This window comes from Cydia splendana, chromosome 1 (genome assembly GCF_910591565.1).
Source record: "Cydia splendana chromosome 1, ilCydSple1.2, whole genome shotgun sequence".
Classification (NCBI taxonomy): Eukaryota; Metazoa; Arthropoda; class Insecta; order Lepidoptera; family Tortricidae; genus Cydia; species Cydia splendana.
The window spans coordinates 34068491-34094687 of NC_085960.1; the positions used below are offsets into that span (position 1 = coordinate 34068491).

The 26197-nt window shown below is 42.0% G+C and overlaps 2 protein-coding genes and 1 long non-coding RNA gene across 4 annotated transcripts in view; all 3 read left to right on the forward strand.

Annotated features, from left to right (window-relative positions):
• LOC134794132 (uncharacterized) overlaps positions 1 to 26197 on the forward strand; it is a 331004-nt gene that overhangs the window by 21356 nt on the left and 283451 nt on the right. The window lies entirely within an intron of this gene.
• On the forward strand, positions 264 to 18357 carry LOC134794054 (polyphosphoinositide phosphatase). Of its 2 annotated transcripts, XM_063765759.1 has the most exons (14): positions 264 to 458; positions 690 to 900; positions 1797 to 2220; positions 2643 to 2787; positions 3063 to 3241; positions 8148 to 8492; positions 9340 to 9463; positions 10128 to 10217; positions 10706 to 10839; positions 11229 to 11456; positions 14497 to 14686; positions 15700 to 15842; positions 17682 to 17840; positions 18013 to 18357. In XM_063765759.1, exons 1-14 carry the CDS (start codon positions 384 to 386, stop codon positions 18251 to 18253), a joined length of 2688 nt encoding a protein of 895 aa, XP_063621829.1. In that variant the 5' UTR covers positions 264 to 383; the 3' UTR covers positions 18254 to 18357. The 2 variants fall into 2 exon arrangements, with proteins under 2 accessions (XP_063621829.1, XP_063621828.1); XM_063765758.1 differs by lacking the exons at positions 3063 to 3241; positions 15700 to 15842; positions 17682 to 17840; positions 18013 to 18357 and adding an exon at positions 3282 to 3460 and having other exon boundaries at positions 266 to 458; positions 14497 to 14717.
• On the forward strand, positions 19111 to 26148 carry LOC134793957 (synaptojanin-1). The gene is made up of 2 exons (XM_063765672.1): positions 19111 to 24049; positions 24082 to 26148. The coding sequence occupies exon 1, from the start codon at positions 19335 to 19337 to the stop codon at positions 22665 to 22667; it is 3333 nt and encodes a 1110-aa protein (XP_063621742.1). The 5' UTR covers positions 19111 to 19334; the 3' UTR covers positions 22668 to 24049; positions 24082 to 26148.

Sequence of the window (26197 nt, forward strand, 5' to 3'; positions counted from 1 at the left end):
AACATTTTATATTAATGAAAAAAAATTACAAACACACACAATTTATTCTACGAACTTTGCTTTAGTTCATGTTTCCTTTTTATCCAAATTAGTATTTTGAGATCGTTAATAATTTGGAACGTGGGTTTGCATGTTATGTCAATATTGACATTGACATTTATATTTTATAAATAATACTAGAACGTATCAACGTAGTGATTATATGCTCTTTGAATAATACGGCACAGCTGATACGTTTACTTATGTTAGTTTATTATATCTAAGATTAATAGAAAGAACATGCAATTGATTTAACTTGATTTTAATAAACAGCCTCTAAATTTCGCTGTAAATATCAACATCAGAACTGCAAAGTTGTTAACAACTTTATTGAGATTACAAAAATGTCCAAGCCCGATGTTATGTTTCATCCAATAATTAGCTCTATACAAAGAATAGCTCTTTATGAAACTAAAGCGGTAAGTCAAGATAGATTTAGTAATAATGTAAGAGCAACTATAAACGCTCTGACTTCCTCAATACAAATTATATTTGATATAACCTGACGTGGACACTCATTGCAAAATGGGGCGTATTTACAAATCTTTGTAGTAGTAAACATTTTATTATAAACAACACTTAGATATATACAATGATTGAAAGTTAAAGAACAAAGACAAGCTCAATTATTTACTTATTTTGATTTCCAGAGATTTTACCTAATTGGTTCTAACAATACCCAAACAAGATTTCGAGTGTTGAAAATAGACAGGACAGACTCCAAAGAGCTGGCGCTGATAGACGACAAAGTGGAGTATAACAAGCAGGAGATCCATCAGCTCCTGAACATGATTGGTTGCGGGAATCGAGCTGGGAAGAACTCCGGATTCAACAAACTTGTCTCTGCTTTTGGGATAGTTGGTAAGATTTTATAACCTCTAGCCGACCAGAGACCTATGAAACGGTTTCCCATTCGAATTTTAATCTTTGATGATGATGATATCCTGTTATCCCTCATCAGGGACATAGGGCTCTCAGAAGGGATTTCCATTCTTCGCGGTCCAGCGCGGCCTCTTCCAGCTCCGCCCAGCCGAGGCCAACTGATGCCGCCTCTTTTTCCACTGTGCGCCTCCAGGTGGTACGTGGGCGACCTTGTCCTCTTTTTCCGGGAATTTTCCAGGTCAGCCCTTGCTTGGATAGGTGATTGTTTGGCCTTCGTAAAACATGTCCTATCCAGCGCCATTTCCGCAGAAGTATCTCCTTAGCTAAAGGGTTTTGGCCAGTCAGTTCCCATAGTTTAACATTGGAGATGGTCCGTGGCCAGTAGACTCCTACGATTCGCCGCAAACACTTGTTTACAAACACCTGGAGTCTACTGGTTATGTCTTGCTTGACGGGCCATGTCTCGCATCCATATAGGAGGACCGACTTTACGTTCGAGTTGAAAACCCTTAGCTTGGTGCGGCGAGTGATGACTGTGGAAGTCCATACGGGTTTCAACTGCGCATAAGCGGCGCGGGCTTTATTGATGCGAGCTTCAACATCCGCTTCTGCACCTCCCAGGGGGTTCATAACACTTCCCAGATATGTAAATTTTGTTACTTCTTCAACTGGCTCCCCGTGAATTTTAATCTTTATTTTGACTAATCTAAATTGCATTTGTCTCGCCAAGTTTTGTTGACGGGTTTGATGATAAAGTCAAAGTAAAATAATTTATAACATAGTATAGACTGAAATTCTATTTCAGCTGTGCCAATATTGTTTAAGCCACAACTCCTTTTTATGAGCATTTGCTTACATTATTTATTTATTTGCAGGTTTTATCAGATTTCTAGAGGGCTATTACATCATCCTGGTAAGGAAAAGGCGTAAAATAGCCATGATTGGCGCCCACTCCATTTACAAGATCGAGGACACCTCAACCATCTACATACCAAGCGACAGCAACAAACCGCAGCACCCTGACGAACAGAGATACTTGAAAATGTTCCTGGCTATCGATTTGTCAACGAATTTCTATTATAGTTATAGTTACGATATAACACATACTTTGCAAATGAACATGGCACCGCCTCGGAAGCTGGCACCGGCATTGTTCCCTGAGCCGGTTACGGCAGCGGTGTATCGTTCAAATCTGCACTCTAGTGATGAGGAGAAGTGCACTTGTCAGGCGGTTGATGATGATGAAGATATATTTGAAACTTGGAAGAAACAGTTGCAGCAGAGACAGCAGAAATCAGGGTGATTTTTTTGTGATTAAATACTTCTTTAGTTTGAGCAACAATTAGGTACTAAAGAGTTATTTGCATTTGCAGTTGTCACTGTGCAGATTGTTCATTTGAATTGACAAATATTTTATTTGTTTCTGTGAGTGTCCCCCTACTGCCAATGCTACTATAAAGGCGCATTATTCCAGTACTCTGTCCTCCACTGTACTGAGGACAGAGTACAGTGGAGAAGGTTGGAGGAGGCCTATGCCAAAAGGCACACCGAATTGTGGGACATTTTGTAATTTACATAAAAATAAATGATAATATCAATTTAATAACCAATGTCCATCGGAAATAAATGGCTATATAGAATTGTTCAATTCAAAATCAGTTTTGTGTGTTGAAGAGTTTTTATTTTATTAATTTAATGTTATAACAAATTGATATTTTCAGATCAGAGCCCCGAGCAAGCTTGGAATTTGGTGTCCGAACTGTTCCGGAGTGGAGGTTTGTCTGGAACAGCCACCTGCTGTCACCGGTGCATTCTCAGCTGCATCCCGACTGGATCCTCTATATTGTGCATGGGTTCATTGAACAGGTATTTATTCGGTTTATAGCTCTACTTAAAAATAATTTTACAACGGAACAAATACACGACAGACAAGCAGCCTTATCGCTAAAGAGCGGTAGGTAGGTAAAGTTACGTCTATTTTACGTAAAATCTTTTTCATAAAATTCTATTCTGACTGCAAGCGCCATACATTCGCATCCTATCTCTATTTTCCTGTACTTTATAACAGAATTAGGTACTGAAGAAAAGGTACGACCTACGAATAACATTCAGAAGGTAAACTAACCTATTGTATTGAACAGAGCAACCTCAACATCTTTGGTCGTCCAGTCTACATCACCCTGGTAGCCAGACGGAGCAACCGCTACGCCGGCACCAGGTTCCTGAAGCGGGGAGCCAACATGCACGGAGACGTGGCCAATGAGGTGGAGACCGAGCAGATTGTGCACGACTCTATGGTATCCTCCTTCTCTAATGGCAGGTAAGTCTAACTCCTTTTATAACTTCATTGAATTAAACAGAGCAACCTCAACATCTTCGGTCGTCCAGTCTACATCACCCTGGTAGCCAAATGGAGCAACCGCTACGCCGGCACCAGGTTCCTGAAGCGGGGAGCCAACATGCACGGAGACGTGGCCGACGAGGTGGAGACCGAGCAGATCGTGCACGACTCTATGGTATCCTTCTTCTCTAATGGCAGGTAAGGCCAACAACTCCTTTTATAACTATCCTATTGAATGGCAGAGTTGGGCAAAAATGAACTTGAATAAGAATAAGAATAAAAACAGAAATTTTATTCTTATTCAAATCGATTTGAATTAGAATAATTCTTGCACTTATTATTTTAGAATAAAATTAAGGTGAATAAATCATGTGACTTTTATTTTAAATGCGGAATAAAAAAAATAAGGTTTTATTCAATTAAAATGTTATTTAGAATTAAGTAAATTTTTGTAGTACAATCGGTTATATTTTGTAAGTTGATTTTCACCCTTCTATTTAAAAGTCGGATTGAATTGATATTTGTTACTTTAGTTTAGGTATAGTACACATTGAAGAGTTCCGCTATACACTATATAGTTCTATCATCCGATCAGGGTGCTTAGCCAATATGCCAAACGTTAATGCTCCGTAGAGTTGCGTATAGTCTCTCTCTATCACTCTTACATATTAGTGCGATAGAGAGACAGATAGCGTTTCGCTGTCGTAGCACAAACGATTGCCATGTTGGCTACGCACCCAAGGTGCCTAGCCAAGATGACAATTTTTCTTTTTAATTTAATAACCAAATCATTAGGTAAATTTAGCTGTTCTGGGGGCCTAGTCAAGATGCCAATCGCTTGTGCTCCGACAACGAAGCACTTTCTGTCTCTATCACTCTTACGTTAATGTGCGATAGAGAGACAGAGATAGCGTTTCGTTCTCGTAGCGCAAACGATTGGCATATTGGCTACGCACTCAAGGTGCCTAGCCAAGATGCCAATTTTTGTTTTTAATTTAATAACCAAATCTTTGGGTACAATTTAGCTGTTCTAGGGGCCTAGCCAATATGCCAATAGTTTGCGCTCCAACAATGAAGGGCTTTCTGTCTCTATCACTCTTACATATTAGAGACTGAGCATTTCATTGTCGTAGCGCAAACGATTGGCATGTTGGCTACGCATCCAAGGTGCCTAGCCAAGATGACAATTTTTCTTTTAAATTTAATAACCAATCAAACGGTATCTGTCTCTCTATCGCACTAATATGTAAGAGTGATAGAGGCAGAAAGCGCTTCGTTGGTGGAGCGCAAGCGATTGGCATGTTGGCTAGGCCCCCAGAACTGCTAAATTGTACCCAAAGATTTAGTTATTAAATTAATAACAAAAATTGTCATCTTGGCTAGGCACCTTGGGTGCGTAGCCAACATGCCAATCGTTTGCGCTACTACAACGAAACGGTATCTGTCTCTCTATCGCACTAATATGTAAGAGTGATAGAGGCAGAAAGCGCTTCGTTGTTGGAGCGCAAGCGATTGGCATGTTGGCTAGGCCCCCAGAACTGCTAAATTGTACCCAAAGATTTAGTTATTAAATAAAAAATAAAAATTGTCATCTTGGCTAGGCACCTTGGATGCGTAGCCAACATGCCAATCGTTTGCGCTACGACAATGAAATGCTCAGTCTCTAATATGTAAGAGTGATAGAGACAGAAAGCGCTTCGTTGTTGGAGCGCAAGCGATTGGCATGTTGGCTAGGCCCCCAGAACTGCTAAATTGTACCCAAAGATTTAGTTATTAAATTAAAAACAAAAATTTACATCTTGGCTAGGCACCTTGGGTGCGTAGCCAACATGCCAATCGTTTGCGCTACGACAACCAAACGCTATCTCTGTCTCTGTATCGCACTAATATGTAAGAGTGATAGACAGAAAGCGCTTCGTTGTTGGAGCGCAAGCGATTGGCATGTTGGCTAGGCCCCCAGAACAGCTAAATTTACCTAATGATGTGGTTGTTAAAATAAAAACAAAAATTGGCATCTTGGCTAGGCACCTTGGGAGCGTAGCCAACATGCCAAACGTTTGCGCTACGACAACAAAACGCTATCTCTGTCTCTCTATCGCACAAATATGTAAGAGTGATAGAGACAGAAAGCGCTTCGTTGTTGGAGCGCAAGCGATTGGCATGTTGGCTGGGCCCCCAGACCAGCTAAATTGAACCTAATGATTTGGTTAGTAAATTAAAAATAATACGGTTACTCAAACTATGCGACAGTCAATTTGTAAGATTTTATTCCATAAAATGGGTATAAATTAGACAAGAGACTAACTACTATTACATCTACCTAACTATACGTAATTAGTACCTATACGGTACCCAGACCACATTTTTATTCGTGGAATATTATTTCGAATAAAAATCATGATTATATTGATTTGATTAAGAATATGTTATTCTCATTCAATTTTTTCTCATACGAATTATTCCCGACCAAAATTATTTGAATATTATTGACGGGAATAAAATCGAGATGATTTTATTCCTACAAATTCTTATTCAAATAATGATTTTATTCTTGAATGCCCAACACTGTTGAATGGGGTTGGCCGGTCGAAGTTTTTAGCAGATGGCGCCATCATAGCTTGCCCTGTCAATCCCTAGAAATGTGTAAAATTTTTGTGTTTTTAATATTGCGGATGCCAGCCCAAAAGCCAAATCTCATAGAAAAAGGGGCAAGCTATGATGGCGCCATCTATGCAAACCTTTGACAGTTGCCAACCCCATTAAACAGAGCAACCTCAACATCTTTCTTCGGTCGTCCAGTCTACATCACCCTGTTGTTGTTTGCGATCGTATTTTCTCGGAAACGTTCGTATTTTTCATGCTACTTCAGTCAACCTCAGTACTTTTTGTACCGAGACTGACTGAAATAGCAAGACACGTTCGTACGTTTCCGTGAAAATACGAAGGAAAATAATTATGCACTACATCTCTACATATTTCTCGTTTATTTGATTTGTACTTTTTAACCTATTTCGTATCAAGCAGAAACGTCTACAATTAAACGAAGCTATTAAGCTTAAACATAAATCGAGTCGATTAACTTCAAACTCAGGTAAATCCATCTGTCAGATTACGCGATTTTGGTATTGAGATAAGGCAATAGGGTAGATATTTGCTGCGAGGGACGAATGGTTTTACCCGAGTTCGAAGTTAAGCGACACAATTAAAAGTCAAAAATTCGCTGTCTCGAGCGAGGCTCGAACTCGCGACAATGGATCAGCCCATTGCTCTGTCAACTGAGCTACCGCGACTTCACCCGAGGACAGTGAATATTTCCACCATATGTGACAGTGAATATTTCCACCGTACCGCGCGGGCCGATCCACAACCTCCCTGACCCGCGAGCTGGTTCGGCGCATCATGGCCGCCAGAGAGCATCAAATGCAAGTGGCCGTCTTGTGCTGCGATCTCTCAAAGGCGTTTGATGTCGCCGACCACGCTGTGCTCGAGGGCAAGCTACAGTATTATGGCATCCAGGGCACTGTCTTATCTCTATTTAAGAGCCTCCTGCAAAATAGATCGCAAGTCGTTGTCGGTGATGGTGGGAGGGCGAGATCAGATCCATCCGGAGCACAGATGGGCGTTGCGCAGGGATCGTCTGTATCGAACCTTCTCTTCTCTCTGCTTCTAAACGACCTGCCGGACGCTATAAAAACGGGTGACGTCCTTATGTATGCTGATGATGTTGCCGCTATTGTAACAGCTTCAACCATAGATGGCGTCCGTCAGGCATTAAACGAAACAGCAGCGCAGCTCGCTCTATGGTTCAAAACAAACGGCCTCGCTCTGAACCTAAAAAAGACTCACTACATTCACTTTAATTTAGCGGGCCGCCCTATGTCACCACTCCCTGTTCAGATCGATGGAACATTGCTCGACCAAACCATCACCACAACCTTTCTGGGGTTTGAAATTGACTCGGGTTTGAAATGGGATAGGCACGTCGACAAGTTGTGCAGCAGAATAGCTAGTGCCTGCTTCGCTCTAAGCCGAGTTGCTAGGACAGTGACTCCAGAGGTTGCCCGTACGTGTTACTTCGCTACCGTCCACTCTCTGTTGCAATATGGGGCTGAACTCTGGGGTCGCTGTGCCGAGTGGGAAAGAGCCTTCCGCCTGCAAAAGCGCGCCATTAGAATCCTTGCACGAGTACCAATTGATACACCAGCTAAACACCTTTTTCAAGAGTTAGGCATACTTACGCTACCTGCTATTGTAATTATGCAAATAGCAGTTTATGTGCGTGAAAACATTCACATGTATAAAACAAATGGCATGGTACATGGGCGCAATACTCGAAATGCAGATAAGCTCATTGCTATCAGCCGCAGGCTTGCCAAGTCCTCGAAATTGAGTCACGTGACGGGTCCCACGGTATATAACCATCTACCAAAAAATATAACTGAGGCCCAAAGTGTAAGCACCTTTAAGCATCGCCTAAAAAGTTGGCTTATTGAGCGCCCGTTCTACAATTATGACGAGTTCATAATGACCAAGCAATAATTATTGTAAAAAATACTTTGATTACTTTCTATTGAAAGTGTTGACATTTTTATTATTAGATTTGTATAATTGACTTTTTTATTTTGTAGGTTCTAGCTTTATAGAATTACATTTACAAATTGATATTTAATCGGATTATGCTTACTATGTAAGGATTATTTATTTTTACGTATAATTTTAAATTTGTATCCAGGCTGACATGTAAATTAGCTTTACGAATAAAATGATTATGATTATGATTATGATTATGATTATGCGCGCGACGCGCCCTAGCGACATCTACCGTAAATGTTACACTTCTTAAACGGCTACCGGAGTTCCAAGTCATATTAAATTCTTGTTACAGCTTCAGCTCCTTCGTCCAAATGCGGGGCTCGATCCCCAGCTTCTGGTCGCAGGACATCTCCAAAATGGTGCCCAAACCCCAAATCTCCATCGACCTGAGCGACCCCTTCGCCGAAATACCCGCCAAGCATTTCAACAACCTCATGAGGAGATACGGCGCCCCCGTCATGATACTTAATCTGGTGAAGAAGAGAGAGAAGAAGAGGCATGAGTCGTTATTGACGGACGTTATTAGTAATGCAGTGAAGTATCTGAATCAGTTTTTGCCACCGGAGCACGGCGTGCAGTACTTCCATTTGGATATGGCTAGGATGAATAAAGGGGCCGATGCTAAGGTTTTGGACAAGTAAGTAAAGTAAACATGATTGTACACCTTTTTTTAAGAGGGGAAATGCTTTACGCATACCACCCGGCGCGGGGACGGGCCGGGATGGTTATGTGGGACTCCCTGTTGTGGGCTAATGAGACCCCAGGTTTACCCACTAAAACCCCTCTGTTGCCGCCTCGCTGCTATATGGCGAGGTCCCAGGAACGCCGAAGTACTCTTCCGCAACCTCGCCAATGATTGTACACCTAGCGTAACTTGAGTTGATCATCGATTTATTTAATTTCGATTTAAGAGTATATCGCACTCCTGTCGCTTAGTTTTACTGCTGAAATAGATGGTGTTTTGTGGCCACTGGACTTAAGCTTTTTGGGTAGTTTTTGGCATCAACTTTAGTTAGAAAACTAGAGTTAATACCGCATAATGTATGGATCCATACAACGCCATCTAAAGACGAATTAGTCTGAGGATTTACTCATATAATATTGACAGTTCAGTAGACAGTAGACATCTCGCGCCAGGTCTTATGAATCTACCCCCCGTCCGCCCAATGTATAGTCAGCTGCAAAGGTACCACCCCTGCATAGAAGTTTGTATGTAAAGGTGCTAATCAAATACTGTTGCCGACTGTATGTACCATTGACTGACTGACCATGTGACTGTATGTAACAAACAAAGTATGTACCAATTAATTTGACTCGTAAAATTTTCGAACAAATGAACTTTATTAAAATACAACTACTTAGGTAGATTCAAACTTCCTTTATAGGTAATTAGGTGTGGTCGGCGGCACGAGGTTGCTATCAATGAATTTTTGATTTTGTTTAAAAATAACAAGACACAATGTAATAAAGGGTAATGTTACCAGGCTAGCCTTATTCGCGCGAGCGGCAGTACGGCGCACGGGGGTATTTCTGAGCGGCGCGCGAGGCCCAGGCGAGGCCGACGGCGAGCAGGGCGGCGCGCCCGGCCACCAGCGCGGCCGCCTGCAGGTAACGTCACTATACACGCGAGCGGGAGTGCTATGTAGATGTAGTGTAGGGACGCCCGCCCGGAAGCAGGCGGGCTGTCGATCGCGTGTCGCGTTCATTCAGCCCTGTTCCCTGAAGTTGGAGCTGCAGGTTACTGTCCCGGCGGCCCCATACTATTCTCCTCAAATCTTCTTGTTTTCCTGAAGAGCAGAAGGACATCGAGGTAGTGCTATGTAAGGGTATTCCTTAGCAGAGCGAGAGGCCAAGCGGAGCGCGGCCGGCTGCAGTCAATTTTGAGAAATGTAGGCGCGAAAAGTTTTCCACCTATAGAAATTTTAGAATTTTGCGTAATTTTGTACTGACAAAATTGGTTTGCCAAACTATATACTTACTATTGGTTTCTATGAGAAAATGGGGACTACATTTTGCATTTGTATGGAAAGGAGATATCGCGCAGTCGTCCCCTTCCGTCTTAAATACTTTCGATTATTTATGTAACATTCGTATAGACTTCCCCCTTATTCATAAACGCTTTACAAACCTCAATTAGCTAATAATCGTTTTGTCTTTATCTGTCTTTTTTACTTATGTATTTATAAGAAAGGGATAAAACAATTTAACTAAATCAGGCCCGTAAAGTTTTATGAATAAGCGGGTTGGTATGTATGTATATTATGTGTTGCAGGCGGGCCTCGTGCGCGTCAACTGTGTGGACTGCCTCGACCGCACCAACACCGCGCAGTTCGCCATCGGCAAGGTCGTGCTCGCTCACCAGGTGTGTACACAGCCTTATCCCTAGAGTAGTCGCGCCTTTCCAGCGGCATTATGCCGCCTATACTTAACGTGATTTTTTTTTAGGGTTTCGTACCCAAAGGGTAAAAACAAGACCCTATTACTAAGACTGCTATCCATCTGTCTGTCACTCATGAAAATAAAATAAAATAAAAATTTTAAAGGCTCCCATACAATAAGCGTGATTTATTTGCCGTTTTTGCGTAATGGTACGAAACCCTTCGTGCTCGAGTCCGATTCGCACTTGGCGGGTTTTTTTAAATACAGTGGAATCTCGATACCAAGAATCTGGGCTATAACCGCGAAAATCGAAGTTCGCAAATTGCGGGCATCTTTCTCTGTCATTTTTGTTACGCCTACATTGGAGTAAAAGAGAAAGATCCCCGCAATTTGCGAATTTCGGTTTCGCGGTAGACCTCCTGAAGCGAAACGCCATAGAGTTTAGTAATAATTTTGTGTTTTTTTTTTCAGCTATACGCTCTAGGCCTGATAGGGTCTCCCGTGGTCGAGTTCGACTCGGACTGCGCGCGCCTGCTGGAGGGGCTGTATGAAGACCACGGCGACACGCTCGCCCTGCAGTACGGCGGCTCACAACTGGTCCATAGGTATCATACAGACATACACATAAAATCATATAAGTTGTAATTCTATGTCTAAAGGCACCTGGTAGGTAGCGGGGGTGCACATCGCGGGCGACTGCGCACGGGTGCCATTAAATACATAAGAGTAAATCAAAGTGGATTGTAGATATTTGCCCAGAAGTTAGCGTTAATAAAAATACAATTGTACTATATTGTATGAATATTCATTAAATGATTGCTAACTTGCTAAGTAGTTCTGTTATGATCCTATAGACAAGCGCCGGCTCGCCCCAAGCGCCGCGCTTCTACTGAAGTTGATTTAGATATGCCGAATCATTTAATTCACAAATAAAAGTGCTGGAGTAGATTTTTTTTTTATTTTGATCTATAGTTAAATTTCCTTCTAATTTCAGAATCAAAACCTACCGCAAAACAGCCCCCTGGGCGTCCCACGGCAATGACATAATGCAAACCCTGAGCCGCTACTACTCCAACACCTTCTCCGACGCGGAGAAACAGAACACCATGAACCTGTTCCTGGGGCTGTTCATACCGGACGCGGGCAAGCCGGCCATATGGGAGTTCCCGAGCGACTACTATCTACACCACCCGGAGGCGGTCGTGTATATACCGAGAAACAGGTAAAAAATACAAAATATACTTAGTAGGTCGTCGTTTCGAACTTTTTGCTTAAGGTGGTTCGCCTAGGTTACTCAAAACTTAACTCTCGCTAGATGGCACCACTTTTGCAAAATTTCAGGTTTTATTTTTTTGTGAAATGGTCATGGTATTTGTATACTTAAAAGTATGTTTCGCGCACTCTTTAAATAAATATTGAACTATTAAAATAAACATTGAATACTTCATTGTGCAAAAACCACCTTTTTAATTCGACGGAGTGTTGCTGTCACGCTTTTTCCTACTATTACTCACACATGCAAACAGTGTTTCCGTGATCCTTGTAGTAGACAATTTCACACAACGTAAGTATGTTGCAATAGCGTAACGGTATGTTCGTGGAAATACGTGCAAGAGGATTGGGGTTCAAGACTGGTGCGAGTAGGTAATTTCTTTTTGTTTATTTTAGTCTTTTTGTGTTATCTTACCTTTAAACGAGCAATTATTATATATATATTTTTATTTATATATTTGGATGATATCAGAAACGGCTCTAACGATTTCAATGAAATTTGCTATAAGGGGTTGGATCTCTTAGCTAGGTCTGATCTGTGAGAAAACGCGCATTTTTGAGTTTTTATATGTTTTCTAAGCTTTGGTCGGTCTCCCAGATATTCAATCTCTTCTTCCTCGCGTGGGGTCCGCTTGGCATCTAATCCCAGAATTGGCATGGGCACTAGTTTTTACGAAAGCAACTGCCCTGACCTTCCAACCCAGAGAGTTAACTTATTGGGATTAGTCCAGTTTCCTCACATTGTTTTCTTTCACCGAAAAATAGGTATCGGTATATAAATAGGTTTCGGTAAATAGGTATCAAATGATATTTCGTACCAAATATCATTGGTACGAGCTGGGGTTAGAACCCGCGACCTCCGGATTGCAAGGCGCACGCGCTTTCCGCTAGGCCACCACCGCTCCCCCAGATATTCAGTATTAGTTGGTATTAGGGTATGTGCGGAAAGAGAAGAGTCGTAGAATGTATGGGCTCCCCTACATTTCAAGACTCTTCTCTTTCCGCACAGACTCTATCAATAAATTACTTTATCAACGTTTTCAAAAAAAATATTCAATACCTGATTTTCACAGCTTTTAGGGTTCCGTACCCAAAGGGTAAAACGGGACCCTATTACTAAGACTCCGCTGTCCGTCCGTCCGTCCGTCTGTATGTCACCAGGCTGTATCTCACGAACCGTGATAGCTAGACAGTTGAAATTTTCACAGATGATGTATTTCTGTTGCCGCTATAACAACAAATACTAAAAACAGAATAAAATAAAGATTTAAGTGGGGCTCCGATACAACAAACGTGATTTTTGACCGAAGTTAAGCAACGTCGGGCGGGGTCAGTACTTGGATGGGTGACCCTTTTTTATAGATAATGGTACGGAACCCTTCGTTTGCGAGTCCGACTCGCACTTGGCCGGTTTTACCTAAAATAAAATGAAAACATTTATTTAAGTATTTTTTTTATTTTGAATTCAAGTACAAGTACATTTTTTTCATATTTGTTATCCGTAGTAGTCCCTGTACCTGAAAGAAATATAATATCATGAATCATGATAGGAAAAAATCTCTGATGTAATAGGAAGAAAGATGATGCAACAATATGGATTCTAATAATGTTATAATCGAGTTATAATTTACTTACCTGGTAGTAACTGTAATTGTGTTCTTCATTCATGGACAAAAAATCCATTATTTTCAACCACAGGAAATATTATACATTTCTTTTTTATTGCAGTGAGGATGTCCTGATTGTAAAAATCAAAGAGATTAGGTAGAGTACAATTTCTAATTATCTTTGTAAAAAATAAACAAATACGCGTAGTCATTCGCTTTTTGAAAATAAGAAAAATTAAATAAACATAAAAAAAAACAATACGAAATTTAGGTGTAAAAAAATTACAAAAAGTTATATCCCAGCATACAATGCTGGGGATCGAACCGGGAACTTTCCGATTGAAAGCAAAAAAGCGACTGTTTGCAAAACACGCCATGATAGTTCTTAGCTAAGCTGACGAATTTCGGGTACTTATTCTCGCTTCAGTCAATTAAGTACCTGTCAACAAAATTGCACTAAACATGACGGCACTCCAAATTCGCGCCGTGGTCAGCCCGGCAACGTCGGAAATAGTATGGCAACGTCGCAAATGTATCTGTACACGACATTTGTGACACACACATACGTAAAATTGATGAAAATTTAACTATGATTATTGCATGATTTCTGTATGAAACATTGTTTTCCTATTAATTTCGCGCAAACGAATATTCGAAAGTAGATAAATGCGGAAATATTTATGTACTAATAGTGTGTAGTGACTTAATGCAATGCGATTGAATTTTGTATGAAAATCGAACCACCTTAATGGGCAGATTGCGTTCTAAGAAATACCAACATAAGCAAACCAAATATGGGAGTACCGGAATAATTACTATCTACAACACCCGATGGTTGTCTTACCGGGATTCGAACCCGGGACCTCCTGCTTCGTAGGCAGGGACACGACTAAACTAGTAGGCCTTTGAATAATACCTTGCACCGAGCTGTCTATTTGATCCCGTACATATGTACTGAGAAAATTAACGGTTACCATAAATCAACATTTTAATTGACTTTACAATCTATATTACACATGTCTCACCAATTGCCCCTGTATTATTTGAAAATATACAAGAGGACCCTATTACTAAGACTCCTCTGTCCGTCTGTCAGTCTTTCTGTCTCTCCGTTTGTCTGTCACCAGGCTGTATTTCATGAACCGTTAGCTAGACAGTTAAAATTTTCAAAGATGCCGCTATAACAACAAATACTAAAAAGTACGAAACCCTCGGTGGGTGAGTCCTACTCGCACTTGTCCGGTTTTTCTAAGTTAAGCCCGCTTCACACTCGTGCAGATCTGCGAAATGGACTCCACACTCTCGTTCGCGTCTTAGCGCCACAATTCGCGCACGAGTGTGGAGGGGGCTTTAGATTCCGCTCTGACCGAATCTCTCTTACAGATCGCTAACCAAATGGTGGGACGACGACGTACTAAAGCACCTGCCCTACCCGACCAACGAAATGCGGAAGCTGTGCTGCGAGATCATCGGCATGCAGGGGGACTCCGGGGCCCTCGAGATGGTGGACACCTACCGCGACTATAACAGGCCCTTCGAGTACACTGTGTTCGCGGAGTGCTACGAGTTCAAGGTGAGGCGGGTGTAGTTAGAGTGAGACGGCTGATCTACTAAGACTATTGTCTGCCCTACACGACGAACGAACTGCGGAAGCTGTGCTGCGAGATCATCGGCATACAGGGGGACTCCGGGGCCCTCGAAATGGTGGACACCTACCACGACTATAACAGGCCCTTCGAGTACACTGTTCGCGGAGTGTTACGAGTTCAAGGTGAGGCGGGTGTAGTTAGAGTGAGACGGCTGATCTACTAAGACTATAGTCTGCCCTACACGACGAACGAACTGCGGAAGCTGTGCTGCGAGATCATCGGCATGCAGGGGGACTCCGGGGCCCTCGAGATGGTGGACACCTACCGCGACTATAACAGGCCCTTCGAGTACACTGTGTTCGCGGAGTGCTACGAGTTCAAGGTGAGGCGGGTGTAGTTAGAGTGAGACGGCTGATCTACTAAGACTATTGTCTGCACTACACGACGAACGAACTGCGGAAGCTGTGCTGGTGCTGCGAGATCATCGGCATGCAGGGGGACTCCGGGGCCCTCGAGATGGTGGACACCTACCGCGACTATAACAGGCCCTTCGAGTACACTGTGTTCGCGGAGTGCTACGAGTTCAAGGTGAGGCGGGTGTAGTTAGAGTGAGTCGGCTGATCTACTAAGACTATTGTCTGCCCTACACGACGAACGAACTGCGGAAGCTGTGCTGCGAGATCATCGGCATGCGGGGGGACTCCGGGGCCCTCGAAATGGTGGACACCTACCACGACTACAACAGGCCCTTCGAGTACACTGTGTTCGCGGAGCGTTACGAGTTCAAGGTGAGATGGGACTTTTTACGAATTTCTCAGCGGTCAAACCATGTCCATCCCGGTTCAACGCGGTAAGCGAGCAAGCGTGATGGGCATCTTTGCGTCCGGAGGGATGCGGGTCGATCTTTTAGAATATTAAGTTTTAACATCTTTTTAGAAATTAGTGTTATTTTTCTTCATTCATAATAATTCTATCAAAAATGACGAAATTTCTGCAGATGTGTCACACGCTCCGCGACTTAACACCGACATTCGCGGAGAGCTTCAGTCCTTTCGTGGTGCGAGGCCGCGCCGTCACCCGGACCAGCACCAACCCCGGCCTCAGCGGACGCGCCTCCACCGCTTCTAACAATTCTAGCGAGTCAGTACTAAAACATATATATGTACATAATACTTTTTCATTTCTCATGATCTGAATGAGGGTCATTGTTGTTCTAAAATGTGTGCAGAAAGTGATACGTTTTTCCATTAGAGCATTTTGTTAGTTTGGCTTGATAAATTGAGATGTGATGTTTACAATTCGCTTGTCCCCTGCACCGAATGCCCAATAAATCCACGGATTTCGTGTTTAAACCAATTCCAGGCACAGCACTATTTAACGAGCACATACGTCAATAGGATTTCAACCTTAGCTTTCCGAATTAAGGTTCAAACTAGATTGTATTTTCACAAAATGTGATTCGACTTTAAATGAATCATGAAAACAACTATTTGGAATATATTGTATATTTTGAGACATCCTTATAGAGTAGGCCGGTTTCGAAAATAGTTAAACTGTATATTCAAGAATATCTGAACGATCGAGAAAAGAGAGTGGATCTGAATTAATTAAAACTAATAGACTTCGAGCAACACCGGCTTCCGACACATCGGAAGGGAGGGGCCCAAGCGATATCTTACCGTACAAATCTTTCTGCCATTTTTTGCGGGGGGAAAGGTGCACACAGTCGCACTTCTCACACACTTACATACAAAATCCAATCTGTAATGACGACACAAATACATAGAAAATGACACACGTCAAAGACAAATCTTGCAAACCTCGTTCTCTTTTTGTGTATGGACGAGTCACAAGTGCCACAACACACACACTAACACATTTTCGTCGAAGTATTTTATTGTATTCTGACAGATGAGAAGTCGGATTTGTCGCTCGACCGATCCGCCATTTGTACTGGGCGAGCAAAATCCATAAATCCAACAATTAGGCCAAGCGCGCACCACGACTTTTTGTCGCGCGATAATTTAGTCGCAGAAATGTAACGTATGTGTTTATATGGCAGTGCGCGCATATGCGACAAAAAAATCGCAGCGATTTTAAAATTGTGATTTGTCACATTTTTCCGCGACTACTCGCGACGCGATTGTCGCAAAGTGAATTGCAGCATACGGAGTTGTATGGCCCCGCGCGCACTGCGATAATAAAATCGCACCCGGACCTCAGTCGGCATTTCGCTCTTCGAGCGTCAACATGTCGGAATGAGAAAATGAGACGCTAATTGTTGACCATTTAATTATGGAAATAGACGGGGATCACCTTTGTGTTATAAATGCTCAAGTCATACAGCGATCGCATATTAAAGACACGTTTCATGACAAACGACTGGTACAAAATCCATGTAGAGAATGAACGAATCGTCGACTTTTTCATCGCAGTGCGCGCATTGAATTTTCTGCGATATATTACAGCGCGATTCTAAAATCGTGTCGCAAAAATTAAAATCGTGGTGCGCGCTTGGCCTTACATGAGACTAAAATATAATAATTGTGTTCCAATGTAATTAAACGTATGACATGTAAAAAAAATATTACAAACACCTTTTTGTAAATTTGATGTCTCCGACCTCTTTTTACGACAAAAAACCAAGCAATTAGGCATTTTTTCTGCTGCTGTGTTCACGCGCGCGTCTGGACTCGGTCTAGTGAAAAATCCGAGCGCAACTAGTTCTATTACCCGCGCTAGATCAGTTGATCTTGTACCTAGGCAGAGGGGAAATAGTGCGAATGCCGCCTCCGTTCCGTGTTGCTCGAAGCTAATAGACGACCGGGACTGCAGAGGGCCTATCGGGAACTACGTTCGACGTGTTGCCTCTCTGTCGCAATTGTAAATTCGTACGTGTGACAGGGAGGCAACACGTCGAACGTGTCCTGGATTTATATTATTTGCTCTTTGGTAATTGAATGTTGAACGTTGGTGCAGTTCAGACAGCGCGTCGTCGACGGAGGACGAGCTCAGCTCCCTCGGCGGCCGCGCGCCCGCGCCGCCCGCGCCCGCGCCGCCCGCGCCGCCGCCCTTCGTCGCCGTCAAGCGCCGCCACAGACTCGCGCTCAGGGACCCCAGCAAGGCCGACATGACTGTGTGAGCGTTATTAGTTAACAGATTTATTGGTAGATGGCGCTGTTCCATCGGCTGCCCCGCGCAAATTTCGGCAGAAAAATACCTACACTTCTTTTTTTTTATTAATAACCCCCGCGGCCGTCCGTTTAAAACGAATCCGAGCCTCGACAATAATAATTTACGATTTCAACAGGTATAGGCGCTACGTAAACTTCGAGCGCCGCTCGAACCTGCAATACAAGCCGACCAGCCCGGTGACCGTGACAGTGAGCAGTGCGTTCACGATCGACAGTTCGGCGGACGTCATCCCGCCCACGGTGACGCGCGGCGCGCGCGAACTGTACCGCGACTATATCAGGAGGAGCACTGGCAAGACGTTCGTGTCGCCACAGACCGTCGAGATATACACGAGATATGTCGAGTTTGCACAATGAATGTAAAATAACTAAATTATAAGTGTCATAAATGTGTATTGATCTCAAATACTAAGGAATCTAAAGAAATAAATATTTTAGGGTCTGTGTTTCATTATCCAATTTTAGGAAACCGCCTGATGATAAGCGGTTGCATTGCAAATTGATACCCCAGAAGTAAGTAACGGTTACAGTAGACTATAACCTGCAATCCCAGGGGTGCTGTCTCTAAATATGTTATTTTGTTGATAATATTATTCATAGTTTATGCCCTATATGTCAAATAAAACAAATTATCACTAAAAAAGTGTTTTTACTCAATTAAAACCTGTACTACAAACCCAGCAGACTAAATAAGTACCTACCTATAGTACCTCATAACATAATAATATAGTCTGTCAAGCCATTTCAGTCAGTAGAAAAAAGCGGCAGGAATGTAGGCGCGAATTTAGCGCCTTTTCTACTGACATAGCTGTTTGACCGGTTATACAACTTGAAACGCCAGTTACTCGCCTGTGCCTGTGTTCTATTTTGCTTCTATCAATATGAGATGAGATGCAAGAAATAGTCCGGTACCGCACGTAATTTTTTTAAATTTGCCGCTCTTTGACAGACTATAGCATTCTATTTGCTCAAGCAGCGTGCGCCTGAGGGGCTACCGCGAATACCGAAATTCGCAAATTGCGGGGATCTTACTCTTTTACTCCAATGAAGGCGTAATTAGAGTGACAGAGAAAAATGCCCGCAATTGACGATTTTCGGTATTGGCGGTAGCCCTACTGGTGCTATCACAACAAAAATATTCAATCGAAAAAGTTAATATTCAGTGTGTGAACACCAAGTGAACACGCAACGAATCGGTTAAATTATAACGTTTTTTTTAGTGATTCGAACAGCTTTTTAGTGACAGCACGTCATGTCAGTATCCAATCTGTCAAAAATCGAGTCAATATTCCGATTGCAATGCAATCACTGTTAAATTTCTAATCAGATCATAATCAGTTTACGCTGTGTTAAGTTGGCCGTGGAAAATAGTGTATTGAATGTAGTAAAAGGGGCGGATGGGTTTAGCGTGGCCGTAACTAAGGACTGAGCGCGCACCATGGCTATGTCCAAAGGATTTAAAGTGTTGGAAAAGTCGTGCCCACCAAATCCCTACAGTATAATCCTACAACACAGAAACAAAGATACTGCTTTACTGTTTGAATCTCAAGCTGTGGTCTCACTTTCACCCCAGGAGACTGAAACTTTTCGGAAACAGTTTCACAAAATCGCTGACGCTTACGCCTGCCTAGGCGTTCTGCAGCTGAATTCCGGGGAAACCTGTCTGCTCTACCTAGTGCTGGTGACCGGATGCTGCTCCGTGGGAAAGGTGGGCGATGTCGAAGTCTTCAAAATTACCCAAACACAATTTTTACCTCTCTTTTATCAGACTAATGATGACAAAGTCTCAGAAGTAAAGAAATTACTCAATTCGGGAACTTTCTATTTTTCTTGGAACACGGGAAAATCAAACGATAATCTCTTTGATCTCACCCTCTGTGCACAACGCAAAAGCAAAGGAGCTAATCCTGATAACAGATTCTTTTGGAACAGAACTCTTTTTATACATTTGATAAGGTATGGAATTGATTGTGAAGATTGGCTCACAAGAGCTATGTGTGGGTCAGTGGAAATAAGAACCATCTATGTGGGGCATCGTCAAGCCAGAGCGGTGGTAGTGTCCCGTCTGAGCTGTGAAAGAGCTGGCACTCGTTTCAATGTCAGAGGATGCAATGATGACGGCAATGTTGCCAATTTTGTTGAAACTGAACAATCAATTTACATAGATGATTCCGTGGCATCTTATATTCAGACCAGGGGATCGGTTCCTCTGTTTTGGGAGCAGCCAGGAGTACAAGTTGGATCTCATAAAGTTAAGATGTCCAGAGGCTATGATGCCTCTACCAGTGCTTGCGATCGGCACTTCTCTGCAATGAAGCGTAATTATGGGTCTGTGATTGTGGCAAATCTTCTAGGATCAAGTTTGATCGGAGGAAGTGAAGGTGAAGCCACTTTGAGCAATGCTTTTCAGAAACACCTTAACGAGTCTGCTCATGCGGATATTGTTCAGATAATCTTTGATTACCATCAGGAAGTTCGAGCCTCATCCATTGAAGGAGCTTTAGGGAAATTCAAAAAGATAATAGAGAAATATTATGATGAAATGGGGATTTTCAGTGCCAAAAGTGTTGACATCTACAATATCCAGAAAGGTGTTATCCGAACAAACTGTCTCGATTGCCTGGACAGAACCAATTCTATTCAGACATTTATTGGGCTTGAAATGCTCAATATACAGCTTATGCTGCTCCAATGTGTTGACAAGAAACAAAATGTGAATAGATTTGAGGAAGTTTTTAAACAGATGTGGGTGAACAACGGCAATGAAATATCGAAAATTTATGCAGGCACTGGAGCTATCCAAGGTGGCTCCAAATTGATAGATGGAGCTCGTTCTGCAGCCCGCACCATACAGAACAACTTGTTAGACAATTCTAAGCAAGAAGCTATTGATATTTTGCTTCTAGGTTCTACTTTAAACTCTGAACTTGCTGATCGTACTAGGATCCTCTTACCAGCTAATCTACTGCACGCATCCCCTCCGGTGCTGAGAGAAATGTGCCGCAGAGTTAATGAGTACACAACACCATCCTCTATAAGGATTACAATCGGCACATACAATGTGAATGGTGGTAAACACTTTAGAAGTCTCGCCTATAAAGACGTCAGTTTGGCCGACTGGTTGCTGGATTGCCCGAACAATGCATTAGTGAACACTGTCCAAGGCAAGGATCATCCTTCTGATATATTTGCGATTGGCTTTGAAGAAATCGTCGACCTTAACGCCAGCAACATTATGGCCGCCAGTTCTGACAATGCAAAGGCATGGAGTGAGGAGCTAGAAAAAGTTTTATGCAGAGATGCACCCTACACCCTTCTCTCCTCTCATCAATTAGTAGGCGTGTGTTTATTTGTATTTGCTAGAAAAGATTTAATTCCTCACATCCGAGATGTGGCGCTCGATTCTGTCAAAACTGGTCTCGGGGGCGCCACTGGTAACAAAGGTGCAGTTGCTATCAGACTAGTCATTTACGGAACCTCTGTGTGTTTCGTCTGCGCCCATTTCGCTGCCGGCCAGTCTCAAGTAACCGAAAGAAACGCCGACTACACAGAAATCACGAGGAAAGTAGCTTTCCCAATGGGACGATCCCTATACTCGCACGACTACGTGTTCTGGTGCGGCGATTTCAACTACCGCATTGACCTGGACAAAGATGAAGTGAGATTACTCGTTTCACAGAATAATATGCAGAGGCTTTTAGAGCAAGACCAACTAACGAGACAAAAAGCTCAAGATCTCGTATTTAAAAACTGCTTTGAGGGTGATATTACCTTCCCCCCGACATACAAGTATGATCTCTTTAGCGATGATTACGACACTAGTGAAAAATGCCGTGCCCCAGCCTGGACGGACCGCATTTTGTGGCGAAGCCGGAAATACACTGTCGACCCGGAAGGTACTTCGGAATTAGCCGCAGGCAAGTTACTCCACTACGGCCGAGCGGAACTGAAACAGAGCGATCATCGACCTGTAATAGCGATTCTTGAAGTTGAAGTTCTTCAAGTCAGCTACACGAAATGCATGGAAGTGTTTTACGAAGTGGTCAATGATCTGGGACCTCCAGACGCGACAATCGTCGTGCAACCTTGCGATGCCAACAGTGAATCTGTATTTGATGATAATTTGGTAGCTGCGGTTTTGCAAGAGCTCTCGACTATAGGTGAGGTGACTCTTGTGAGGATCGTTGAGGATCATTCGACTTCGTTGATAATAACGTTCCGAGATGGACAGAACGCTCTCGCTGCCGCGCAGAAGGAACATCTGACCGTTTGCTCAGTTCCTTTGCGCATCACTTTAAAATCTCCGAATTGGGTGGAGGTCGTCAGGTCAGAGTTGAATCTGTGTACGAATAATACGATTCCGCTGTTCGGTGAGGCCCAAGCGGAGCGGCCGTTAAGATCGGCGCCACCGACGCCGCGCCGGCAGCAGCCGAGCAGGCCGCCGGCGCCGTCGCCGACGCCACTGGTGCCGTCGCGTGCGCCCGCCGCTGCGGCTAGTCCCGCTCGTCCGCCGCCTCCGCGGCCCGCGCCGATGGCGCCTGCTGTTGACAATGGTAAGCCCGCACCACCGCCGTTGGCCTCGCCGCCTCCGATCTCTTCACCGCCACCGATCTCTTCACCGCCACCGATCTCCTCGCCGCCGGCGGACAGCGGGCCGCCGCCGTCGTGCTCGCCGCCTCCTCCTCCGCCGGCAGCCGGTCCGCCCCCACCGGTGCCGGCGCGGCAGGGCGCTCCGCCACCCCTACCCGCTCGCCCGCGACCAGCTTCATAAATTCCATTTACACATTTCTAGAATTTGTAATAACTCGAACAAATCATGTACACGGGTAAGTGTTCCATAGCTCCATACGTTCCTTTTGTTTACTTATTTGTTATTGAAGTTATTTATTGCATTAGATTACGTAGTAGGTGTCCACTTTGTTATAAAATATATCAGCTGTAGGTTAGTTAATGTAGGTCGTGGAAGCTTGAAGATTTTTCGAGTTTGGTTGGATATTCTGTACATGCGTTGTTAAGTAGTGCATTGTGTGTTTAGCAAATCCCGGGCTGATGATAAGCTGGCAATGACGTAGGCGTGCGAAGCAGCTCATTTATATACCTAGGCCGGATTTTCATCACTTATAAATTATAGGTACATAGACATACTACATACGTTTATTGTTAGACATTGTTACAATTTTATAAGAGGTTCTTTTATGACAGGTTCAGCATAAGTGGTCTCATCACTTTGAAGCTCATGTGCGATACCAATCGAAATTATCATTTTCATTTGGGTAAACACTTATGTTTAAGAATTAGTGTATTTATTCATGGGCATTTCCATCCGGACGTTTAGCTTCATCCAAAGGTTCATCAAATGCATAAAAATTACACGTATAATACTTTAAGTATAGGACCACTATATCTCAATTAATGTTAAAGTTTATAATATATTCATTAAGACGGCTTGGCTTGAAGGAGTTTAAGGCCATAAAACGAATCGATTATTACCTCATTCATCAAAATCGGCTGAATAATTTATACCTACATAGCCAGCTAAAACCGCAGCCCTTCATTTTGACTGTTGCCGTGTCGGGTAATTATTGCGCACTAGCAATGAGCAAAGGCCGAAATAGATCATTTGTATACGTGGATGCAATAAAGCCAATTTATTAGATGATTTCATTTAACGATCTCGGTTTCTCTTGCATATACCTATATTATGTAGGAATGATAAATTATGTTGTGTAAATGTACTATAATTACTTCTATTTAAATACGTACAAGTATCTAAATTTATTCTCAATATTTTTTAAAGTTTAAGAAGTGGTTATGCCGTGCTTCGAATCAGTGGTAAATTAATCGAATGGGATCATAGAGGCCCACGCTTATGGCCTTTCGGTCGAATTGGGCCCCTCTCGATCCAGAGGCCCGTAGGGTTTTGCTAGCTTTGCTATCCTTTAGCTATTAGTTACCTAACTAATAACTATAAGATAACTAATAATAACTATTAGTTACGCCACTGCTTTGAGTTAGAATTATAGCTATCTAACAGAATACCTACCTTCCAGTTGTACCAGAACCACTAGAACCAGTTTGTATATATTTAAAGAGATGCATCGAGAAAATAGTTAAATTGAGATTTAAATATGAAATGAATTTAAGTGTTGATGTGTTGCAACTAACAACTAAGGAATACCTAATAGGTGTTTAGTAACTAAGGCAAGTACCTAAATAATAGGTTCCATTTCATAGGTAAGTACCTACTACCTACCAACATTTTTTTTAATACTTTAAAATGTATCTTGTATTATGATATACCAAATATGATTATAGTTAGCTGAGCCGTCATGTAACCTGTTAGTATTTTTTTTACATAAGGACATGCATTATAACGCTAAGTTTAACTGTCGAGCGGTTTTATAGTTCGTTTTTTTAAGCATTAGAAAGAAGGTAAACAATTTGAAGTGTATATTTATTGAAAAACACTTTTGAAAATAAGTTACGGCAAATATGTAACAATTATGAATTATATACGATTATTTACATTATTTTGCTTTCATACTTGTAATAGTTACTGATAAAAAAAGGGTTTTTTGATTAAGAGACACGTCAAGATCGCGTAGTCTTTTTCTAATGCAAAAAAAAACTAACTACATATGAATAATTTGTAGATTATTCCATCCAGCAGTAAGAGCTGCTATTTATCTGTCTTTATTTACTACGTTACATTACACTTAACCTTCTGAATAAGTAGAGATGTATTTTTATTTAAGGGTGTTCGCTAGGCTCTGTAGATGCAAGGAAATATACAGTTGTGTAACTTGTGTATCAAAGATCTATTTCTGTATCGTTTTATAAATCTTATTATTTTTTTACTTTTATATTTTATTTTATTTAAAATATCTTCGTACTACTTATGTTACATGGTATGAATAAGCAAAAATGCATTTGTTATAGAAAATAAGTTTGTTGTAATATTTTAATCCAGTGAGGTGTAAAGATGTTCATTATGTATGTAGAAAAATTGGGTATATTTACATAGGCAATGTAAATCATGATTATGTACCTATCTATCTAGGTATGTACGATCGCCATCAGATATATCGCAGCGGCCAAGGTGTTCACAAATATCTGAACACACTAACACCTTGATAATAGAGGTGTATTCAGATATTTGTGAGCGCCTGTCATCATGTCAGTTGTATTTTTACTGGCGAGGAGGATTTCCAATATTCCCATTGGCTTGCCAATTTGTTATCATACTAATAGACCAGCAATTAATATTTCCATATATATTATATTCTATTTAGAATTTGAACGCCATCTATTTTTGTTAAACAGACAATATATTTCTTGGGAAGTTCGCTAAATTACGTTGTGCACTCAAGTCTCATTCCCTTGGTACCTTTTTTGCTTTCTATTTAGCTGTGTGCAATGATGAGGAATGCGGCTTAATATGGATATTACAAGTCTGTACAGTTTATTAGTCTCTGCTACAATAGCAACGGTTATTTGGTGTTGCATCACATATACATTCATTATCATTATGTAAGATGCACTGAGGTAACGTCCAAAGCGGGATAATTTTAGAAAATGGCAAATTTATATCTACTAAATTAGAAGCACTTCCTACTGTAGCAACAGTAAAGCAAAATGCCTTGGTAACATTGACTTATCTTATACCTATCTAAAGTCCTTACGGGCAATGAGAAAGGGGCAAGTACAGTGGTGTCACGCACACGAATTCGAGCCAATCGTGCAGTTGCAGTCTAACGCCACAACGCGATTGGTCGATAAGTTCGCAACTTCGCATCACGCGCGCGATTGGTCGCAACTAGTTGCGTTAGACTTCACGGTTGGCTCGAATTCGTGAGTGACACCACTGAACTAGCACCATTCTTAGTGCCCAAAAGGCCCTTTAGATATATGTCAATGCTTGGTAAGCGTTGCAATAGCGTAAGTGTTGCTAAAGTGTGAAATGCTTCTGGTTTTATAGATATTTGCCATTTTCATAATTATTCTGCTTTTGAAGTTAGCCCACTGCAACTTATAGCATTTCTTATGACTCTTATGATTTATGACAACACACGAATGTAAATCATAGACTGTTTAATTATTGAGTGCTTTATGAATTGTTAGTGTTAAACGAATTCTGCAATATAGCTGGCATCTGTGTTATGTTACATGTATATTATGTGAAATATAGAATTGTTCAAGCATTCATTTTATTTTATTTTCCTTAAAGATTACAACTCTAAAACAGGGTTATTTGTCATTCCGAGAAGGTACCATTTATATTAACTTTCAATAAGTTTCTAC

Excerpts from the sequence above, each read along its gene's own strand:
- LOC134794054 (XM_063765759.1), top strand. The coding sequence starts at position 384 with ATGTCCAAGCCCGATGTTATGTTTCATCCAATAATTAGCTCTATACAA. Across the intron at positions 10,218-10,705 it reads AGGTCGTGCTCGCTCACCAG|CTATACGCTCTAGGCCTGAT; the intron begins GTGTGTACACAG and ends TTTTTTTTTCAG. Across the intron at positions 10,840-11,228 it reads GGCTCACAACTGGTCCATAG|AATCAAAACCTACCGCAAAA; the intron begins GTATCATACAGA and ends TTCTAATTTCAG.
- LOC134793957 (XM_063765672.1), top strand. The coding sequence starts at position 19,335 with ATGGCTATGTCCAAAGGATTTAAAGTGTTGGAAAAGTCGTGCCCACCA.